Here is a 21,585-nt window from a genome sequence, read left to right as displayed (position 1 = left end):
TTCAATGACTGAAGAGCAGAAGGAGCATCAGGAGGATGTTTGCTATGAACTTCTCCAGCAAGTTAATATTGACAAACACTCATGCAAAAAATTAAAGCAAGACATGAATGTTAAATTTGCAGCCTGAATCATCACACTGGGCTGGCAAGGGATATGCATGTTCAAAACAAACATAGATATGACAATCCAATCTCAGAGTCAATTTTCTTATGCACATTTTGAATCTTTGCATCAACTTCATACAATCAAACATCATTAGCATGCAAGTGTGCTGAAAATTTTGGAATTGCCAATTTTCAAAAAGATGCTACTGTTGTGAAAATTCAATTCATGGTTCTTTGTCATGACAATATGCCTGCCCATTCAGCTTTTATTAGTTCATGAGCTTCTTGCCAAAAACCATATGAGTGTCCTGTCAGCCAACCATACCCCCTTACCTCACTACACCCTACTTTTTCAAGTTTCAGAGTTAAATAAAATCTGTGCCAAAAGAAAGTCACTTCAATGCAGTTAAAGATATTAAAGAGAATAAACCAAGAACACTGAAGGACTTAAACAAAATAAGCTTTACGGGACTCCATGATGAAGTGGAGAAAAAAATCACAGGATCAACTATGCAAGTATGAAGAGTGAGACAGCTGTGAGAGATGAGAGGATGAAGGCCAAATACCTGAAAATTGAATAACTGTATTATCAAAAAATAAAGATTGGTATTTTTACTGACCTTGTGGGCAATACAGGTAACAAATTTCTTAATCAAATTTAAACATCAACCACATTTTTTTTCATATTAGGGTTCCTTAATTTATGCCATTTTCTTCTGTTGCAGTATATTATCTGAATACTACTATATAGTCATTTTTCTTGGATTTTCTACTAGTGCAGCTGCTGTGAACTGTGAAACCCTATATTGCACCTTTCTTGGTAGTTGAAATTAGTAACAGAAGCTAGCGTCTTGTTGTTTGAATTGGACCTAGCCAGTTAGAATGATGGTATTGGAAGAAAATATTCTCACTATGTGTGGCCAATTTATGCAAGAAATTTGCAGGCAGGCAATTCCTCTTTACTAAATAATGTGCCACTGTCATGGATTAACTCTGAAACCTCTTCACAGTATCTAATTCATTACATAAGAGCATGTGACACTGGATAGTAATCAGTCTGTCACAAGGTGATGCTAAATGTGGTGGAACTGAACAGTAGTACACCACATGCAAGCATAACTCATCTCTCACCATCATAAATAATGAATATATATCACAACCCACATACTATAATCTACACAAATCAGTTCTATTTAAAGACAACACTCACATTTGGAGAAGCAAAGCCATACTTTCAAAATTTTTGTTAACAGAGTCAAGGAATTTTGGCCACACCCACATTATTTTTTATGCTCACTATCTGGAACTTAATAAACCACTATTTTGCATCATTCAATGAAAAAATTCTCAAATGTGTTACATTACTCCATCATTGCCTGAACAGCATCTCCTACTACCAAGTATGGCTCAGTACAGCAACTGTAGATCAAAATAAATTTTCCTTTAGGACCCGAGTGTAGCTGAGTGTCCACTGATTGGAAACTTCCTAGCAGAGTAAAAGTATGTGTCAGACCAGGACTCGAATCTGAGACCTTTACCTTTCTGAGTAAGTGCTCTACCAACTGAGTTATCCAGGAATGACTCATGACCTGTGCTATACTTGTGCCAGTACCTCATATCCTACCTTCCAAACTTCAAATAAGTTCTCCTTTATATCTTGGAGGAATAGTACTCCTGAAAGGTTATTGTGTGGACAATTTAGTCTCAGGAAGTTTCAAATCAGTGCACGTTCCACTGCAGAGTGAAACTTTATACTCGAAACAATCCCTCAGACTGTGGCTAAACAATGTCTCTGCAATATCCATTCCTCCAGGAATGCTAGTCTTGCAAAGTATGTAGGAGAATTTCTGTGATGTTTGGAAGGTAGGAGATGAGGTACTGGCCAAAGTAAAGCTGTGAGGATGGTTTGAGTCATGCTTAGATAGCTCAGTTGGAGAGAAGTTACCCATGAAAGGCAAAGATCCAAGTTCAAGCTCTGATCCAGAACACAGTTTTAATCTGGCAGGAATTCTCAACTGTGGAACATTTTATCATGTTTGCTGAGTTTATATTGGTAGAATCAAGGAATTTTGGCCACACACACTTTATTTTTTACCCTCACTAACTGGAACCTAGTAAGGTTCTCTGCACTTGATTTTCACCTGAAACCATAAAAATACCCGACACTCTGCCCTTGTAGATTGTGACAGACCTCTCTCTACAAGTCAGCAAGCAACTTCTTAAGCTTACCTGAGGAATAGGTACCTGAACAGTGTGATAAATCCCATTTGCAATACAAATAAACTTTATATCATGATTCTTTCTGTCAGTATTACAACCATAAATAGAGTGTTTGCTGGATTATCACTTGAGAGGGCGTGCCGTTTTATGTAATGCAAATGGGCACGTGGTGTGCTTTGTACATCTGCAAAGAATAGCTGTCTTCATGTTACCAAGGTAAACATGTATGAGGAAAATCACAGATTAATCTTAGTTTAATCAAATAATGATAAAATAAAATTACATTATGTGAGCGAAACAACTGTTTAATTTAACAGTAATAAAATAAACTTTCATTATGTCACTCTGATGTCACATGCAGATGTTACCCCACAGTAATGACTCACTTCAGGCATTGAACAGTGCAACTGCATTTGATCATGGCCAACCACTTATTTGATTGCAGATTATCTTACAGATAACTACTTCATTGCAGGACTGTGCTGCTAGGTCGGAATCTGGGTCATTTTTCTTGCACCAGTAGTATACTTTTTCTCATATAGCTCACTCTTTATTTTATATTGGTGCTGATCACTTAGGAATATGACAGCACAACTTAACAGTGTGTTAGCTGAGGCAATAATGGAAAAGTATTTATGGGCTTCCAATTGCAAAGCAACAGTGGAACGTTACAAGACAATATTACTTTTGGTTGCCACACTTTCTACATAGGGTTATTGTGTCTCCTTGCTAGTAAAAATTCCAGCAATCTGAATTGCGGACCAGAAGCCATTTATTCAGGCACAATTTTGTGTGTGCTCATACAAACAAGATTCAGTCAGCATTGATTTTTCTGTATTTATGGTGTTTATCTGTTATTTGAGTCCAGTGCTATGTTGGGAAACAGTTATAATACACTGTCCCATGTCACTACTTTTCATGGGGTACTACAAATTACTTACAAACAAATACAAAACTTTGTTTCAGCAGATGCAAATTCTGACAAATGCTTGAAATATTGGGGACTGTCATCAAGCAGGTTGTTGAAATTAGAAGGTGAGTTTACAATTTATAAGGTACAAAGCAAGTATTAATAATGCATTAATGCAAGGACGTGATTGAGAGAGAATATAAAGTAAGCACTTGAACAGTGATGCAGAAGACAACATAGCATCATTCCTCTGGTTCTATGAGACTCACCTCCAATTTTCATATGTCATTCCCTCCCATCTCTGTGAGAGCTGCCCTTCCTATCAAAGATAATGGAGACTACTGCTAGAAGCTTCAAATTTTATTCTAATTTGATGTGATAAATTAATGGAGAACTTTTTATTCAATACATTCAACACAAAATACTTTATGTTTAGATAGAATCCATGACAGACTTTAGCATGGAAGAAGTATGATGTAGGACAACTGTTGAAGGACTTGGTCTCTGCCTTTATTTATTTCACTTTTTATCCTTAATCTGTAGAGATAAAGGTTAAAACATTGGTGCATTTTCTCCTTTCACCTTCTTTCTGAATTTGAAGGGATGTCAAGCACAGGTGCATTTCCTCCATATCAATCTTCTGAGGCAGTATGGTAAGCTCTGGGAAATGCATAGGCTTGCTTACATGCAGAGGAAAACATAATTTTCCAAAATTGTCTCTAAAGAGTCAGTTTCTACGCAAAGTTTGGTGTTGCAGTCAACCATGTGTGTCTACAGTGAAGAATATATCTTAGTCATAAGCCATTTTAAGAAATAAAGTATTATGAAGCTAAGGAGTTAGACACCCTTTCAACGTATTCCTTATTCTGCACATGGTGTACATTCCACAGATAAATTTTCTTAATCACCCTCTGTTCATAGGTCATTGTAATGTGTCTCCTCCTAACAGAATAATAATAATAATAATAATAATAATAATAAAAATTTTATTCTCATTCAGCTGGTTACAGCAATAGACAAAGTCAAGAGCTTATATTTCTACATAAACTACTATATCGATGTAAATTGGTTTAAACATAAAATAGGTACACATTAGAATACGGTATTTTCATCTTTAAAAAATTCATCAATGGTGTAAAACGGATTGTTCACTAGTAGCTTGTATAAGTTAGCTTTAAAAATATTTACAGGCAGTTCTTTAAAGTCAGCACTTAGTCTATTAAACATCCTTAGTCCGATAACTAGGTAGGAGTTCTGCGATTTTGATAATCTACGATATGGTACGTCTACAGATGTTCTTTTTCTAGTATTATGGCTATTGTTGGTACACAAGTTCTAAGGTGCAATACAAAACTTGTAGATATATGGTCTCACACTGAAACATTACTCTCATTATAAGATAGATGTATGCACTGAGGAGTACATATTACCTACACTGACAGGAAATTTGATGCCAATTTCATGTCCTGTATTAAGAGGTTTATTTCCTCCAGGTCTGTTGCTAAACTGGTCACATGTCATTGAAACATCAGAGCCATTAATGAAACAGGATTTTATATTGTCATGTCGGTCTTCTTTGGTGATACATGTTTGACATTGAATGGAGAATTAGGGTGATGTTTCAGTTTGTGAGCATATATTTTCAGTTCCATTTCAGAGTAATCTTAATCAGATAATACTCATATGCTAATGGTTTCCTGCCTGGTTTCTTCAGAATTTTTATTCTGGCTTTGCTGTGGAATTGTATTATTTTTGTTGTAATTCTAGCTACTTGGTAAGGGTTTAAATACCTTGCACAACAAACTTTGAGACTCAGTAGCTTCCTTTATTAGCAACCTCTTATGGAACTGGTTTAGATGTAGCTGCAAATGTATTACATGAATATCGTTCACTTACATTTACACATAGACATGTTTGTGCTAGTATCAATTTCCTGTGTTTGCATGACAGAGATGACTTTTACTAAAGCTGTTCATAGGGTAATAGCAAATTAAGATGAGAAAACAGGAGGTGTAAAGACCTTATATTCATTTTTTCTTGTATATGATCATATATGAAACACTCTTGGTCACATTGATATCTTGAATTTTGTATTCTGGAAAAAATAACAAAAAAAAGACAGGTTACTCTGATTCCAAGCGGTATGATCACATCAGTATTTCACACATAAGTCTGAAGCTGAACTCGGTGACCCTGCTTCATTGGCATCTTTCCCACATTTTCCAGATGTTTTCTTGCCATTATTCCCTAGTGTGGTGTGACTATATCTTTGACATCAGACTGTGTACAAAACGTCTTATCTTCTGAATAAATTCAGCTTTGATGTGTTCTGAAAGTATAGGCCAATTGAAGATAAGAATGAAGTTGCCAGTATTCTTCAGCTCACTGTTCACTCTCATCAGATTTTTAAATGCTGATACAACTTCTGTTTCCCATTCCTTCAGCAGTTCAATTGTGCCCAAGTTGCGATGGGCATGATAAAACGAGAAAGGGATCAGTTCGGCAAAACCCTCAGTGATACCTACCCACTTTTACTGAGAATTTTAAAAATCAACCTCTACAGAGACAACCTGTAAAGTAGTCCCAGGCACCTGCTGGCAGGCAACTGGAAGCAGTGATCAAGGACATGCCTGCCTGCAGGCACTTAGGCCTACATTACAGCTTGTTGATGTTTAAAATTCTTAATAAATGTGAACAGGTACCACAAGGATTTTTCCGAACTGGGAGGTCTTAGAGGGACCCTTTGCCATTTTATTCACGCATGTGTCATTGGCGCAACACCTCTCACCTCCCCCAGTCCACACCCCTCCCTATTATCAGGCCACAGCAGGGATGAAAAAGTATAAACATTCTTTCCTGTTTGGCACCACTTCAAATTTCGTCAAATCGTTTTGAACAGCCCCTAGTGTCCAACCTGTACCCGACAGCTAAAATTGCGTTCATTCTACACTCCAAAGAGGTCTAATTACGTTCAGTTGGGATGCAGCCTCACAATGAGAAGCGCTGAAATGCCCGACAGTGTAGACAGTGTCAAAGATTGTCAAGAACATCGTTCTGTTGCTCATCGCATTGCGAATTGTCATTTCTCACCATGAAATGCGTGGGAATCAACGCCTCAAGTCTGGTGGTTTCACTGACGCCCTTTACACCACTCCCTCAGGCATTTTCACTTCGATTCTGAGCGGCAATGTGTCTTAAATGTTTCCCTCGGCCATTCATAAGAAAATCGCGTGATTTCAGTGCTGGTCTTCGCAGTTCTGACCCTCATCACAGAGGCGTCAAAAAAAAAAAGAGAAGAAATATGAGTAAAAGGGTCTATGACCACCTCCCATGGTTTTGAGCAGAATTGTGGTGAAATATGGTGCGAAAGTGATATCATTAATCCACCTTGCACGTCACATGAATTTCTGAGCTCTGGCCTTTTTTTCGCATGTGTTGACACCTTGCTGTTTGAAAAGTTATCCAACCGAAGGGTGACTCCACAGGGAGCCATTCTTTTGTGCCATTACAGAGGAAGGGTGTACCCCCTTTGAGCCAAATTTGAAGCTTCTGCGTCACAATGTGAGACAGTTATGGGGTGATCCTTTAATTCTGTAGCGCAGTGTACTATTTTGCCTGGACAGCCAGCCATCCCATCTTAGAATTGACGTCATTTTATAGCAATTTGCAGCATCCTCGCTATCATGGAAGTTAAACCAAGGCTCCCAAAAAAACATGACATCCCACCACTTTCTCTATTATGGTCACCGAGGCATTTTCTGAGTTTATAGTATAGAGGACTATCGACATTGACCTGCTTACAGCTCAGAAGTTTCAGTTATGCTATCCCTTTACCCAGCCATCATCAACTGAGTACCTGGAGAAAACCTGTATGACAGTAGGACAGTCAGAGTATAAACTTGAAGTGCAGTTCAAAATATAGTACTCCAAAGGCCTAAGGTCTCATGTTCACCAGTCATGTGCTCACAGGAGAGTTATTAGCCCCCCGAGGAGTGGAAGGAGTGAAGGATTAAAGTACAATGTGTCACCACTGAACAGTTATTTCTGGGATTGAAGTTCTCAACGCACATCACAGCAAGATTTGGTGTAAATGTAAATATCATATGCGACGGTAGTTTGAGACATACCTAGCGTTTCAGCCATCTCAGTCAGAGACAATGAGGTCTTTTGAAACATATGACGAGCTTTTCTAGTGTGATGGTTCAAATGGCTCTGAGCACTATGGGACTCAACTGCTGTGGTCATCAGCCCCCTAGAACTTAGAACTACTTAAACCTAACTAACCTAAGGATATCACACACATCCATGCCCGAGGCAGGATTCGAACCTGCGACAGTAGCAGTTGCACGGTTCCGGACTGCGCGCCTTGAACCACGAGACCACCGCGGCCGGCTTTCTAGTGTGAAATGTGGATGGTGTTTGACAAGCGCAGCATTTTGTTCCATGTGACTGATGAGTGTGCGTAGTCGTCCTCTTTTTGTTGTTGAGGATATCATCCAGTGGCGGCATTTCACCTACGTGTCTTGAATAGTACCAAAGATACCACCAAGCTTAACATTCACATCCAATGGACAGATTACCATCAACAGTGTATCATGCCGTCATTCCGTGATGCATTGTGTGGTTTGAAATTTACCTCAAAATATTGACGGACAGGCCAATGATCAGAAACTGTGTGGAAACTCGTGTCCTCTTTCTGACCAAATGATCGTGATGAAAAGCATATGCCGGCACTTTTTATTGGTTCAAGGTCCATCAGACCATCGTGTATTAGTGGTTTAGCAGTCTCTGTCATGTGCAGTGACATATGATATCACCACAGCACAAATATTTGGCTGTAAGGTATAAATCAGACAGAACAAAGAGTAACAACATTCTGACCTTCCATCATTGACGCATATTTATAATAACTAGTGTGCTGCTTTCAAGCTGAACTGGCTTTCTAATAACAGTACTAACGTATCTGAGAAATACATGTGTGGGTTGTATAAAATTTAGGGGTCTTATATACAGGGTGTCCCAGCTATCCTGTCCACCCAAAATATCTCTGGAACAATACCAGCTATTGGAAAACGACTTTCACCGGTATCAATGTAGGGCTGGGGCCCATGAATGTACATATTTGGAAACATTCTAAAGCGAGAGCATATGTGTTTTTTAACACAAACTTACGTTTTTTTTTAAATGGACCTCCTATATTTTTTCTTCAGAAACCCATAACATGACACAATGGCGCTGATTGCATCGCAATATTCCCATTACATCCTGAGATATTGAGACGCGAAGTTGACGCTTGAAACACCCGACATGCGCTGATAGCGCACGTCCTGAGGCTCAGGCGTGAACCCCATGCTGCCCGTAATCGCGCAGCAGACCATATCATTCGTTTCGGATCTCTTGATAAGTATGGAAGTGTGATAACGCATGTCAATCACATCGCGATTACGAGCAGCATGGGATACACGCCTGAGCCTGTTATTGTTCCAGAGATATTTTGGATGGACAAGATAGCTGGGTCACCCTGTATATTTCCAAGTATATCCTTAAACGTCAGTAGGAGGGCAGTGGGGATTCCGTTCAGGAATCTTGGAGCTGATGGCATCACTATCAGTATTCCCAGTATCACTGATGGTAGTGTCCAGCATCAGGCAGTTATATCTTAATTACATCAGTATCAGCAATCCTGGAATTCTGACATCGCTGCGTCCAGACAATTGCACCAAGGCCATGACATCATGGCACTACCGTATGAATGTAACCCCCATTATGTGCCCTTCATACCCCTCAGCAACCTCCCCCTCCGCCCCCACACACTGTGGGACACTCATCCACATCATCTACATTAACTTACATTCCCTTACATTTAGATCTAGTTGCCATTCAACTAGAAATTTTGTTGAAGTCATCTTCTATCCTCCCACAGTCACTGAACGAAGACACCATCCCACACACCACAGTATCTTCAGCAAACAACCACAGATTGCTGTCCACCCTCTCCAGCAGATCATTTACATATATGTAGAAAATAATAGGGATCCTATCATATTTTTCTGGGATACTCCTGATGAAACCCTTGTCCCTGATGAACATTCATCATCAAGGACAAATTGCTGAGTTCTTTTACTTAAGAAGTGGGGGTGAAGCTGATTCCTACACTTGGTGCCCCTGCATAGGTACTTGGAATATATTTTCCAGTGCAGAACCGAGCATCAGCATTCCAGAGGTACAAGCAAATGATGTCATATGTTGTACATAGGCCTTTCTTAAGCCCAAAGTTAACTATACTGTCATTTAAAACAGAGGTACTGGCATCTCCCAAACAAGAGCTTTTGGGTGAACTCTGCCAAACAAACTGCTGCAATATTCTGTGCCTACAAGAAACCGACAAAGATGATCAAATGTATCGCCCCAAAATACCTGGAATGAGACTTGTTGCTGAAAGGCCTCATAAACAATATGGAAGTGCCTTATTTGTACGACCGGACCTCCACATTATGTCTACATCCATCTCTGAAAACAATGATATTGAAATACTCACAGTAGAACTTGATAACTGCATCATATCGTCTACCTACAAACCACCTAATATGAAGTTCTCTTTCGTAACCCCTTAGAACTTCAACAAACATCAAACCAAGTTCGTAGTTGGAGACTTCAACAGTCACAGTACAGTCCTGGGCTACTCACAAGATGATGACAACGGGGAAGAAGTGCTAATTTTCTGACACCTTTCAATTAACTCTCATCCACGATAGTAAACTCCCAGCATCTTTCAACAGTAGACATTGGAAACGTGGATATAACCCAGATCTAATATTCGCAAGTGAACACATAGGCCAACAGTGTGTTAAGACAGTTTGCTACCCTGTACCCAATTCTGAACACGAGCCTGTGATGTGCCAAGTTACTGCAGTATCCCAACCGAGAACCATTCCATTCCGCAGAAGATACAACTTCTGTAAGGCTAACTGGGAGCTTTTTAGTACCAACCTGGATAAAATTGTAACTGATCTCCAGGCAACACCAGAAAACTACGATAAGGTTGTGGATGGAGTGAAGAAGGTATCACGGTCATCTGTGCCATTGGGCTGCAGAACACAACATCTCTACAGATTAACAACCCAGTCGGCAGCCCTAATGAATAAATACCTGTCGCTGTTTGAACAAGATCCATTCAATGAGCAAACCATCTTGGCTGGTCAAGAAGTAATGTCTTTCATAGCAGAAAACAAAAGTGAAAGATGGATTAAACTAATGGAGGAAACAGATCTTTCAATTAGTAGCCAGAAGGCCTGGAAACTGCTGAGAAAACTAAATAACGATCCAACCAAATATGCCAATCACGCTAACATCACTCCAAATGAAATTACTACACAGATTCTTGAGAGTGCTAAGCCAAGATCTCCTATCAAAACATTGAACTTCAAATTAGAGTTTAAGGAACAATCTCAGAATAATAACCTGACTAGACCATTCAACCTAGGTGAATTAGAAGAAGCCATTCACAAATGCAAAAATGGCAAGGCAGCAGGATTAGATGACATATGTGTAGAACAAATTAAACATTTTGGTACCGCAACCGAAGACTGGCTCTTAAACCTGAATAACCACTGTCTGGCTTTTTTCAAGATCCCGAAATTACGGCGCAAGGCACGTGTGATTGTGATACTAAAACCTGGAGTCACAAACAGATCCGAAGAACTACTGCCCAATATCTCTCCTCTGCCATTTCTATAAGATCCTAGAGAGAATGATTCTTCACCACTTAACTGCAGTAGTTGATCCACTTCTTATCTCGCAGCAAGCTGGCTTTAGACCAGGCAAAAATTGCACCTCACAAATCCTTTATCTTTCTCAGTTCATAGAAGATGGCTTTAAGCAGAGAAATATAACAGGTGTAGCTTTTGTTGACCTTTTGGCGGTCTTTGACACCGTAAACCACAGAGTCTTATTGCACAAAATCTACAACCTGACTAATGACTACGTGCTGACAAGGATAATTACAACACTCCTACAGAATCGATGTTTTTTCGTGGACTTCCAAGGAAAACACAGCTGATGGAGAACCCAAAAGAACGGTCTCCCTCAAGGAAATGTACTGTCACCTATTTTGTTTAATGTGTTCAGTAACGATCAACCACAGCCCCAAGTATGCAAAAGTTTCATATATGCTGATGACCTTGCTCTCGCTGCCCAGGGCAATCGGTTTGAAGATGTAGAGATAATGCTTACACACGGTCTACAACAGCTTGGTACTTACTATGAAAAGAATTAACTCGCACCCAATTCTAAGAAAACGCAAGTGTGTTCATTCCATCTGAAACATTAACAAGCTGATAGGAAACTTGAAATATTATAGAATGGAGTCACACTAGAAAATTGTTCCCACCCCAGGTATTTGGGTGTCACTCTCGAACATACACTAACATACAAGGAACATTGTCTGAAGCTGAAGCAGAAAGTATCCTCCAGAAACTGCCTTCTTCAGAAACTGGCGGGATCGAACTGGGGTACACATCCACAAACATTAAGAACAACAGCTCTTGCCTTATGCTATCCTGCAGGAGAGTATGATAGCCCAGTGTCATACAATTCAGTATATGCAAAGCAGGTTGATGTAGCCTTAAATGACAGCTGTAGGATTGTTACAGGCTGCCTAAGGCCAACTGTCATGGACAAAGTTCAACGTCTCGCTGGGATTGCTCCATGTGACATCAGAAGAGAGGTCATCGCTAACATCGAGAGGCATAAATCAAATACAGTGACCTCACATCCACTCTTTGGACATCAACCTGCCAAGCCAAGACTGAAGTCCAGGAAGAGTTTCCTGACAACCTCGCAGCCCTTAGAAGGATCAGCTGCAGCTACCTGACTCACCAAGTGGAAAGAAAGATGTCAACACCTGTCAAACTGGATGACACCACAAGAATCCCTGCCACCTGGACACATGGAGAAGTGGGTCATCTGGAAGTCCTTGAACAGACTACGGACTGAAGTCGCAAGATTGAGGGACAATCTCCTTAAATGGAACTTCCAACTATCAAATACCAACACAACACTGTGCAAGTGCAGAGAATTGCAGACAACCTGGCATCTCTTCAAATGTAACTTATGCCCAACCAGCTGTAGCATGAAGGACTTAACGTCTGCAGCATCCAATGCTATCAAAGTTGCCCAATTCTGGGTGAATACTTTATAGTTTTCTTTGTATGTATTGTATATGTGTTCATTTTAGTGTACCTCTGACACAAATAAAGAAAGACTTAAGAAGTGTTTGAGCTACTCACATATCTGTGAACCGATTTCATATGCTCATAGTTTTTGTTAACTGCATGCATTAGGGCATCATGGCAAATCCTCATTGGAAATTTAGAAGTAAAGAATCTGTCTATTGCACTTCGTCCTTAATTCTCAGTATGTCATATAAGAAAAGAACAAGATGAGTTTCGCATAGGCGATGCTTTCTAAAACCGTGCTGATTCGTGGACAAAAGCTTTTCCATCTCAAGGAAATTTATTATATTTGAACTGAGAATATATTCAAGAATTCTGCAGCAAACCAATGTTAAGGATTTTGGACTGTAATTTGTGGGTCCATTCTTTTACCCTTCTTATATACAAGAGTCACTTTCACCTTTTCCTAGTCTCTTGGGACTTTGCACTGGGCGAGACATTCGTGATAAATGAGAGCTAAATAAGAGGTTAATACAGCAGAGTACTCTTTCCAAAACCGAACTGGGATTCCATATGGAACTGGTGACTTATTTGTTTTCATTCATCAATTGTTTCTCTACACCATTGATCCCTATTACTATGTCGTCCGTGCAATGGTCAAACGATAGTCTGTTTGTACGATTTCCTGTGTAAATGACTTCTTAAACGCGAAATTTAAAACTTAGGCTTTCCTTTTCTTATCTCCTACCGCCACACTAGACTGGTCAACGAACGACTGGATAGAACCCGCTTAGCGATTTTACATAGGACCATAATTTTATTGGGTTCTCGTCCAGATGTTTTGCTATGGTATGACGTTTGTAGTTGTTGTCTGCTTCGCCCCTAAATCTTTTAATAGAAGCACAAATCTGTACTAACCTTTGCCTGTCGTCATCTGGTCGTTTTCTTTTGCAACGAGAGAGCTATCTCTGTCTGTATGTACATTTAGATCTCATGTGTTCAATTCAAGAGGTGACTGCGTTGAGCAAAGAAGACTTCAGCAAGCCCATTTTTTTGTAAACGTCTATTGGAGAAATCATAAAGAATCATCCATCAAGAATGGAAAGGCATGATAACGGAGGAGCGTATAACTGCAGACAAGAGGAACGATGCCCAACAAATTATGACAGTGCAATGGAATGGTAAGAAGAAGTGCTACTGCGTTGTGTACACCAATACAAGTGTTGAATTTGCTGGAATTGTGTACCATTAATCAAATATCTGTCCAATGTCCCACCGTGCAAGAAGCTGTTGTCGGCTGTGGTGGAAATACCCGTCAGTAAGTACGTATTTTGTTATTATTACAGTGCTAACAGAACTACTAGTTCCTGAGCCACTGAAGCAGTCTTCTACATCATTGCATGGAAGTTTGTTTGGATTGTCAAGCAATCAGGAGGAATATAACATGACAGTGAGAGGGTGTTACTATAAATGTTGGTTTTAAATTGACGCTATAAATATTTATGTAAATAAATATGTTCTACAAAACTCTTGGTTTTATTTTCCACCCTAACAAGTCATAACAGGACACACACTTGCAGTTTACAAAGTGCTAGCAGTTGACCTGGCAGCAACAGAGTCTTGTAACTGTCTCTGTATCACGCTTTAAAATTCGTAATGAATTTGTATACTGATTGTAGAATCGGCAAATTAGCAAGACTCCAGTACAGAAACTGACAAAATTGGCAATTTGATAGGACGCCAAAAACGTAAATTGGTAAATTGTCTGTATAACTGGTAAATTGGGAGGACACTAGATCGGAACGTAGTAAAATTTGTTGCAAAATTGACACTTTGATAGTATGCCAAATACGGAAATTTGTAAACTGGGTGTATAATTAGGTAATTACCGTCGCGACGCCGTACATAGGTCAAAAATTTTGCAACTGCACCGTTTTTGCGCAGCATACGCCACGATTACGCCATAATTACACCATTCATAGCTTCAATTATGTCAAAATAAAATCCACGTGCACTGTGGTGACAACAGTCATGGGGTACCTCCTAATATCGTGTCGGACCTCCTTTTGCTCGGCATAGTGCAGCAACTCGAAGTGGCCTGAACTCAACATGTCGTTGGAAGTCCCCTGCTGTAATATTGAACCGCACTGCTTCTACAGCCATCCATAAACGCGAAAGTGTTGCCAGTGCAGGATATTGCACACGAACTGTCCTCTCAATTAAGTCCCATAAATGTTCAATGGGATTCATGCTGGGCAATCTGGGTAGCCAAATCTTTACTCGAACTGTTCAGAATGTTCTTCAAACCAGTCCCGAGCAACTTGGGTCTGTTCACGTGGCATTTTTGTTTAGCAACATGAAGTCCATGAATGGCTGCACATGGTCTCCAGGTGGCCAGACACACCTATTTCCAGACAATGATCGGTTCAGTTGGAGGAGGCGACCCAGCCCATTCAATGTAAACACATCCGTCACCATTATGTGACTGCCACCCGCTTGCACAGTGACTTGTTGACAACCCAGGTTCATAGCTTCATGATGTCTGCGCTACATTTGAAGTCTATCATCACCTCTTACCAAGTGAAATCACAACTCATCTGACTGCATCACCGTTTTCCATTCGTATAGGGTTCAAACCATATGATCACGAGCCAAGGAGAGGTCCTACAGGAAGTTTCATGCTGTTAGCAAAGGCACTTGCTTTGATCGTCTGCTGCCATAGCCTATTAACCCAAAAAATTTCACCACACTGGCTTAACAGACATGTCCATGTGTCCCACATAGATTTATGCAATTATTTGAAGCAGTTTTGCTTGTCTGTTAGCAGTGACAACCCTATGCAAACGCCACTGCTCTCGATCATTCACTGAAGGCTGTCAGGCACTGTGTTGTCCTTGGTGATAGGTAGTGCCTAAAATTTGGTATTCTTGGGACGCTCTTGCTATGCTATGCTATACATACAACAAATATACCATAAATACATCATACATGTACTGCAGGAAGATATTTTGACGATATAAAATAATGTCATAGCACAGTCTGTAAAAATGTTAGTCAGTTGGTGCCAAATCTGGAAGTTGGTAAATTTGGCTGTGAAACTGGCAACTGGTTAGGATGTCAAATCAGAAATTGGAAAACTGGTGGAATAAACCAAGATGCAGATGTGCCATCCAAACAAGAATTGGCAGATATGGAAAGATATCTATTCTTGCGGATCTGCTTTTGCACTGACAGAACCACAGGCACATAGACACAGGCAACAGAGCATGCACAATGTCGGCACTAGTACAGTGCATATCCACCTTTCGCAGCAATGCAGGCTGCTATTCTCTCATGGAGACGATCGTAGAGATGCTGGATGTAGTCCTGTGGAACGGCTTGCCATGCCATTTCCACCTGGCGCCTCAGTTGGACCAGTGTTCGTGCTGCAGACCGCGTGAGACGACGCTTCATCCAGTCCCAAACATGCTCAATGGGGGACAGATCCGGAGATCTTGCTGACCAGGGTAGTTGACTTACACCTTCTAGAGTACGTTGGGTGGCACGGGATACATGCGGACGTGCATTGTCCTGTTGGTACAGCAAGTTCCCTTGCCGGTCTAGGAATGGTAGAACGATGGTTTCGATGACGGTTTGGATGTACCGTGCACTATTCAGTGTCCCCTCCACGATCACCAGAGGTGTACGGCCAGTGTAGGAGATCGCTCCCCACACCATGATGCTGGGTGTTGACCCTGTGTGCCTCGGTCGGATGCAGTCCTGATTGTGGCGCTCACCTGCACGGCGCCAAACACGCATACGACCATCATTGGCACCAAGGCAGAAGCGACTCTCATCGCTGAAGACGACACGTCTCCATTCGTCCCTCCATTCACGCCTGTGTCAACACCACTGGAGGCAGGCTGCACGATGTTGGGGCGTGAGCGGAAGACGGCCTAACGGAGTGCGGGACCGTAGCCCATCTTCATGGAGACGGTTGCGAATGGTCCTCGCCGATACCCCAGGAGCAACAGTGTCCCTAATTTGCTGGGAAGTGGCGGTGCGGTCCCCTACGGCACTGTGTAGGATCCTACGGTCTTGGCGTGCATCCGTGCGTCGCTGTGGTCCGGTCCCAGGTCGACGGGCACGTGCACCTTCCGCCGACCACTGGCGACAACATCGATGTACTGTGGAGACCTCACGCCCCACGTGTTGAGCAATTCGGCGGTACGTCCACCCGGCCTCCCGCATGCCCACTATACGCCCTCGCTCAAAGTCCGTCAACTGCACATACGGTTCACGTCCACACTGTCACTGCATGCTACCAGTGTTAAAGACTGCGATGGAGCTCCGTATGCCACGGCAAACTGGCTGACACTGACGGCGGCGGTGCACAAATGCTGCGCAGCTAGCGCCATTCGACGGCCAACACCGCGTTTCCTGGTGTGTTCGCTGTGCCGTGCGTGTGATCATTGCTTGTACAGTCCTCTCGCAGTGTCCGGAGCAAGTATGGTAGGTCTGACACACCGGTGTCAATGTGTTCTTTTTTCCATTTCCAGGAGTGTATATATGGCTACACCACCGTGCTCCATGTTAGTTCTATGGTACCCTGTAGCTATTTCATAACTATTAGGTGCACTCAAATTTATTTCTGTATGATATAGCCAATGTTCATTTACCAAAAGCACAGTACAATTAAGTTTTTTCGGCCAATATTGCAGTTCCAAGAACTTATTTTTCATTGACTGGCTATGAACATGCAAAAAGAGTAGACAATTTTCATTGGCAGTTGGCACTGACTGTCTGTGAGTGTAACACGTCTTCCTCATTTCTGATGCATGACTTACCTCAGGTAACTTCTTCTGTTTGTTTTTCTTCTTGTTTTCCTCCACATTCTGCTTCCAACTAAAAAATCACTCAGATGAGTGGGAGGCACTGTTTTCCGTTTCGTTGGCAAGGTGGTCACATTTTCATTTTCACTGATTCTTATTGTAGACACTGTTGCAGATTTAGATTCTGCTGATGTACATTCTAATATTACTGTTGCTGGAGCTACTTTTGATGCTGTCGCTGCAGCTATTGTCACTGATGTTGGTACTACAGTTGTTGCCATTGGCGTTTCTGTTTGATCTGCTGGTTGAACTTCTGCTATTGCTGATGTTAGAGGTGCTGCAGCTGACCTTGCTGCTATCATTTTTTAAGGTGGTGTTGCTTCCATCGTTGTTGAAGATGATACTTCAGCTGCTCCTAAATTTTGATCTGATGGTGTTTCCACAGTTGGTGTAGCACTATATTGATTGGCTGGGTAGTAGCTTCTTATCAGATGTTTTATTAGTAGTTTGCCATCACTTCACAATCGACATAAAACGTGAAGACTCTGCTACATGTGTGCAGAGTTAGTTACCATGTCACTCTCATAGTTGTTAGGACATATGTAGATGTACACACTAAACTGATTTACCATTCCCACAGTGAAGCAGGCTTCCACCATATTTTCATGAAAACTATACCCCACATCTATTAATCCAAACTGGTAATTGGCCCAGCATGACAAAAACCTCCTATATTTTGCACATAACATTCCCCAGAAGTCTGAAACGAGTTGTGCAGGTGATAATTATAGAGTGGATTGAGTGTGATGGGTTATTATGGTTATTTTTACACATGCATATTGCCATTAGTGTGGTGAAACTGTGGCACATTTACACAGATGATGTTATATCAAATAGCTTCAGAGCACAAAAGTATCACATTATAAAGGGATTTCGTTGTCATGTGGCTAGCATATAAGCTCTTAAGCAGAATGCATTAAGTCTGTTCAACACATTGAATTCCTTTGGAGAATGATATCTTTGCCAGCAAGGCAGTAAGGTCTGTAGAGATATGCAGCTATTCTTTGTATTCTCATAGTTGAGGCATGGAGGCAATGACTGTAACTAGATTCTGGTTTTATTCTTTACACTAACCAAGAAACCCACAAGGAAGGTGATGATTTTACCAGCCATGGTAACAGCAAATAACCATATATTGGGCCGGCCGCGATGGCCGTGAGGTTCTGGCGCTGTAGTCCGGAACCGCGGGACTGCTACGGTCGCAGGTTCAAATCCTGCCTTGGGCATGGGTGTGTGTGATGTCCTTAGGTTAGTTAGGTTTAAGTAGTTCTAAGTTATAGGGGACTTAGGACCTAAGATGTTGAGTCCCATAGTGCTCAGAGCCATATATTGGGATATTGGTCCAATACGTCAGAACTGAGACAATTTACTGCATTAAGGGATACATGAAAAATCTGTTTATAAAACTCCATTCACATCTGGATCAAAAAAGGATGGTTACATTACATGTAAATGTGGTGGATTAGATGTTGTACACCTAGTCCTATGCATAGAAGTAGTAGTTTAGCAATGAATAGATATATAATACTATGCACCAAAATAGAATCTTATAACTGAGAACAAGATTGCTCTTGTGTTTGACCCTACCCAAAGATCAACAAACAGTATTTACAATGTGTTCCACTGTACTCTGTGACAATCAATTTAATTTACCAGTTAACAAGTAACTTACATTATAGCTGTGTGGCGTTTAACAGTGCTCTGCAGGTTTACATACTACTTTAAACACAGGGTATGGAGAAATCTGTCTAAAATTGGGAAATGTACATGGAGGTGACAAAAGTCATGGGATAGTAATATGCACATACACAGTTGGCGGTAGTATCGTGTACATGAGATACAAAGGGGACAATCTGAAGCCATTCATGGACTTTATCTTCCCAAACAATGATGCATTTTGTCACCGGACCACAACTGTTGGCGGTTAGTTTGAAGAACATTCTGGACAATTAGAGTGAATGATTTGGCACCCAAATTGCCTGACATGAATTCAATATAACATTTATGGGACATAATCGAGAGGTCAGTTCATGTACAAAATCCTTCACCGCCAACACTTTCACAATTATAGAGGCTGTAGAGGCAGCATAGCTCAATATTCCTACAGTGGACTCCCAACTACTTGTCGAGTCCACACCACTTCATGTTTCTGCATTGTGCTGGGCAAAACGTGGTCTGACATGGTAGTAGGAGATTTTGTAACCTCAGTGTAAAATTTTATGACTTACTGCAAATAGCAATGGTAGCCATATGTTGGAGTACTGCATTAAGCGACACACAAAAAATTTGTTTATAGAGCTTCATTCACATCTGGATCTGCTTAAAAAGGATGGTTACATTGCATCTAATGTGATGGATTAGGTGTAGAAAAGCTAGCAACATAACAATCGTTTTCAGAGTTTACAACCGATGGAATAACAGCTTTTAATGGTAATTCGTTAGCAAAAATACTTAACGTAAAGTTCTGCATGTCAGTATGGCGTTGGTACAGCCTGTTGCAATCTTCCAGAGGGGACTCTTTCTCTATACAGTAAAACACCATTCATTTAATATGTGATTTCATGTACAAATCTCATCTGCAAACTGTCGTTCTTCTACCCTACATGCTCTGCACTGGCAGGCCGAAGCGTATGCAAAGGAATTACCGTGAATGTTGATGGCCGACTATGCCCAGACCTGCTTCTGTGCAATACTGCATACACTACAAGAACACACATGCCATCTCCCAATAGTACGAAAGCCATGGCATGACTCCAGTTTCCAAAATTAGGCATATGTGGGATGGTGACAGGCTAGGTCTTGCACAAAGTACCAATGCATATTATTTCATGGTACTGTAGGAGCCAGCCTGCCACTGGCACACGTACATGTAATTTTTGGAGCTGGAGTCACACCACAGCAATCGCATTGAGAAAATGCAAATGCGTTCTCACAATACATAAGCAGACCTGGGCATCGTCGGCCATGAGCACTCATACTAAACACATTGTGAGCACTCCAGCTGCCAATGTACAGCATGGAGACTAGAAAAAAGGGTACACATTCCAGATGGCATACGTGCCATCAAATCACATATTAAAAAGTTGGCATGCTACTTTATACACAGAAGGTCTCCATTCAGATATGGCAGCAAGTGGCCGTTGATAATTTCCACTTACAAAGTCGTACAGCCATGTACAACGATAAGCTAAAAATTTTTGCAAACGAATTGCCGTTAAAAGCTGTTATTCCATCGGTTTTAAACTCTGAAAGGGGTTCTTTCGTTGATACATTTACAACAACTAATCCGCCACATTTAGATGTAGTGTAAAAATTCTTTTTTAAGCAGATATAGATGTGAATGTAGCTTTATAAACAAATTTTTCGTGTGTCCCTTAATACAGTAAACGGTCTCGATTCTGACATTTTCAACCAGCACTCTAACATATCGCTACTTACCATTGCTATTTACAGTAAATGTTATTATCTTATAGTCCCCAGTTGCAGCCATATTTATCCAAACTCTGTGTTTACAAAGCAATATGTAAGTCTTGCTTGCACATACGCAAGAACTCCTCCTTTTTACCTTCTGCAGTTTTTATTCTTCCCTAATTGCAGTTCTCTACGCCAAATAGTCCAGTGTCTCGTTTCTTGACTTGGATGTCCTTCATTTTCAGTTTTCTTTTCCGAATACATAACACATTAACCTGGCTTATGGGCTTATTACCCTAAAAGAGATACGGTAGGACGCTGTTAAATGGCCTAAAGCAAATGTTGTTGAAGTTATCCTTTAAATGATATTACATGGAAGTGATTGGCACAGAGTACAGCTAAGCATGTTGTAAATACTGTTTGTTGGTCTTTGCACAGGATCAAACACATGATCCACTTTGTTCCCAACTCTAATATTCTATTTTAGAGTAAACTGTTAGGCATCGATTCGTTTGCTGAAACGCTACTTCTGCGCATAGGACTAGGTTTATATCTAGTCCACCACATTTACATCCAATGTAACCACTCTTTTTTAAGCAGACGCAGATCTAAAATTTTAGGAAGCATTCTGTGATTGGAGCACAGCGATCGGTATAAAATGCAAAAAATCAAGTAGAAACGGTTTCAATCGTATTTCCATATATTTTTAAATTGTTAGCCTCCGGTTTCGGCCCTTTCCTCAGACCATCTTCAGGATTTTTACCGCTGAAATACAGTAATAGTACGTATTCAATATAAATGCATGAAAATGTAGCTATATGGCTAAACAACATCTCAAATATGAGCTACAAAGTACGATGTTATGCCCACTATGGGTGCTGGTGGCGGTACACGGA

General features: G+C 40.9%; 1 protein-coding gene across 1 annotated transcript in view; it reads right to left on the bottom strand.

Annotated features, from left to right (window-relative positions):
- LOC126297948 (uncharacterized) overlaps positions 1-17,580 on the bottom strand; it is a 98,312-nt gene extending 80,732 nt beyond the window's left edge. Inside the window, exon 1 of the mRNA XM_049989269.1 lies at positions 17,234-17,580. Coding sequence (XP_049845226.1) covers positions 17,234-17,580 — 347 coding nt within the window. The remainder of the gene's footprint in view (positions 1-17,233) is intronic.
- Between the last annotated feature and the right edge of the window lie 4,005 nt (positions 17,581-21,585).

Source organism: Schistocerca gregaria, chromosome X (assembly GCF_023897955.1).
Source record: "Schistocerca gregaria isolate iqSchGreg1 chromosome X, iqSchGreg1.2, whole genome shotgun sequence".
Taxonomy (NCBI): Eukaryota; Metazoa; Arthropoda; class Insecta; order Orthoptera; family Acrididae; genus Schistocerca; species Schistocerca gregaria.
Note: the sequence above shows the minus strand (reverse complement) of the source record. Positions and strands in the feature narration are given on the sequence as shown.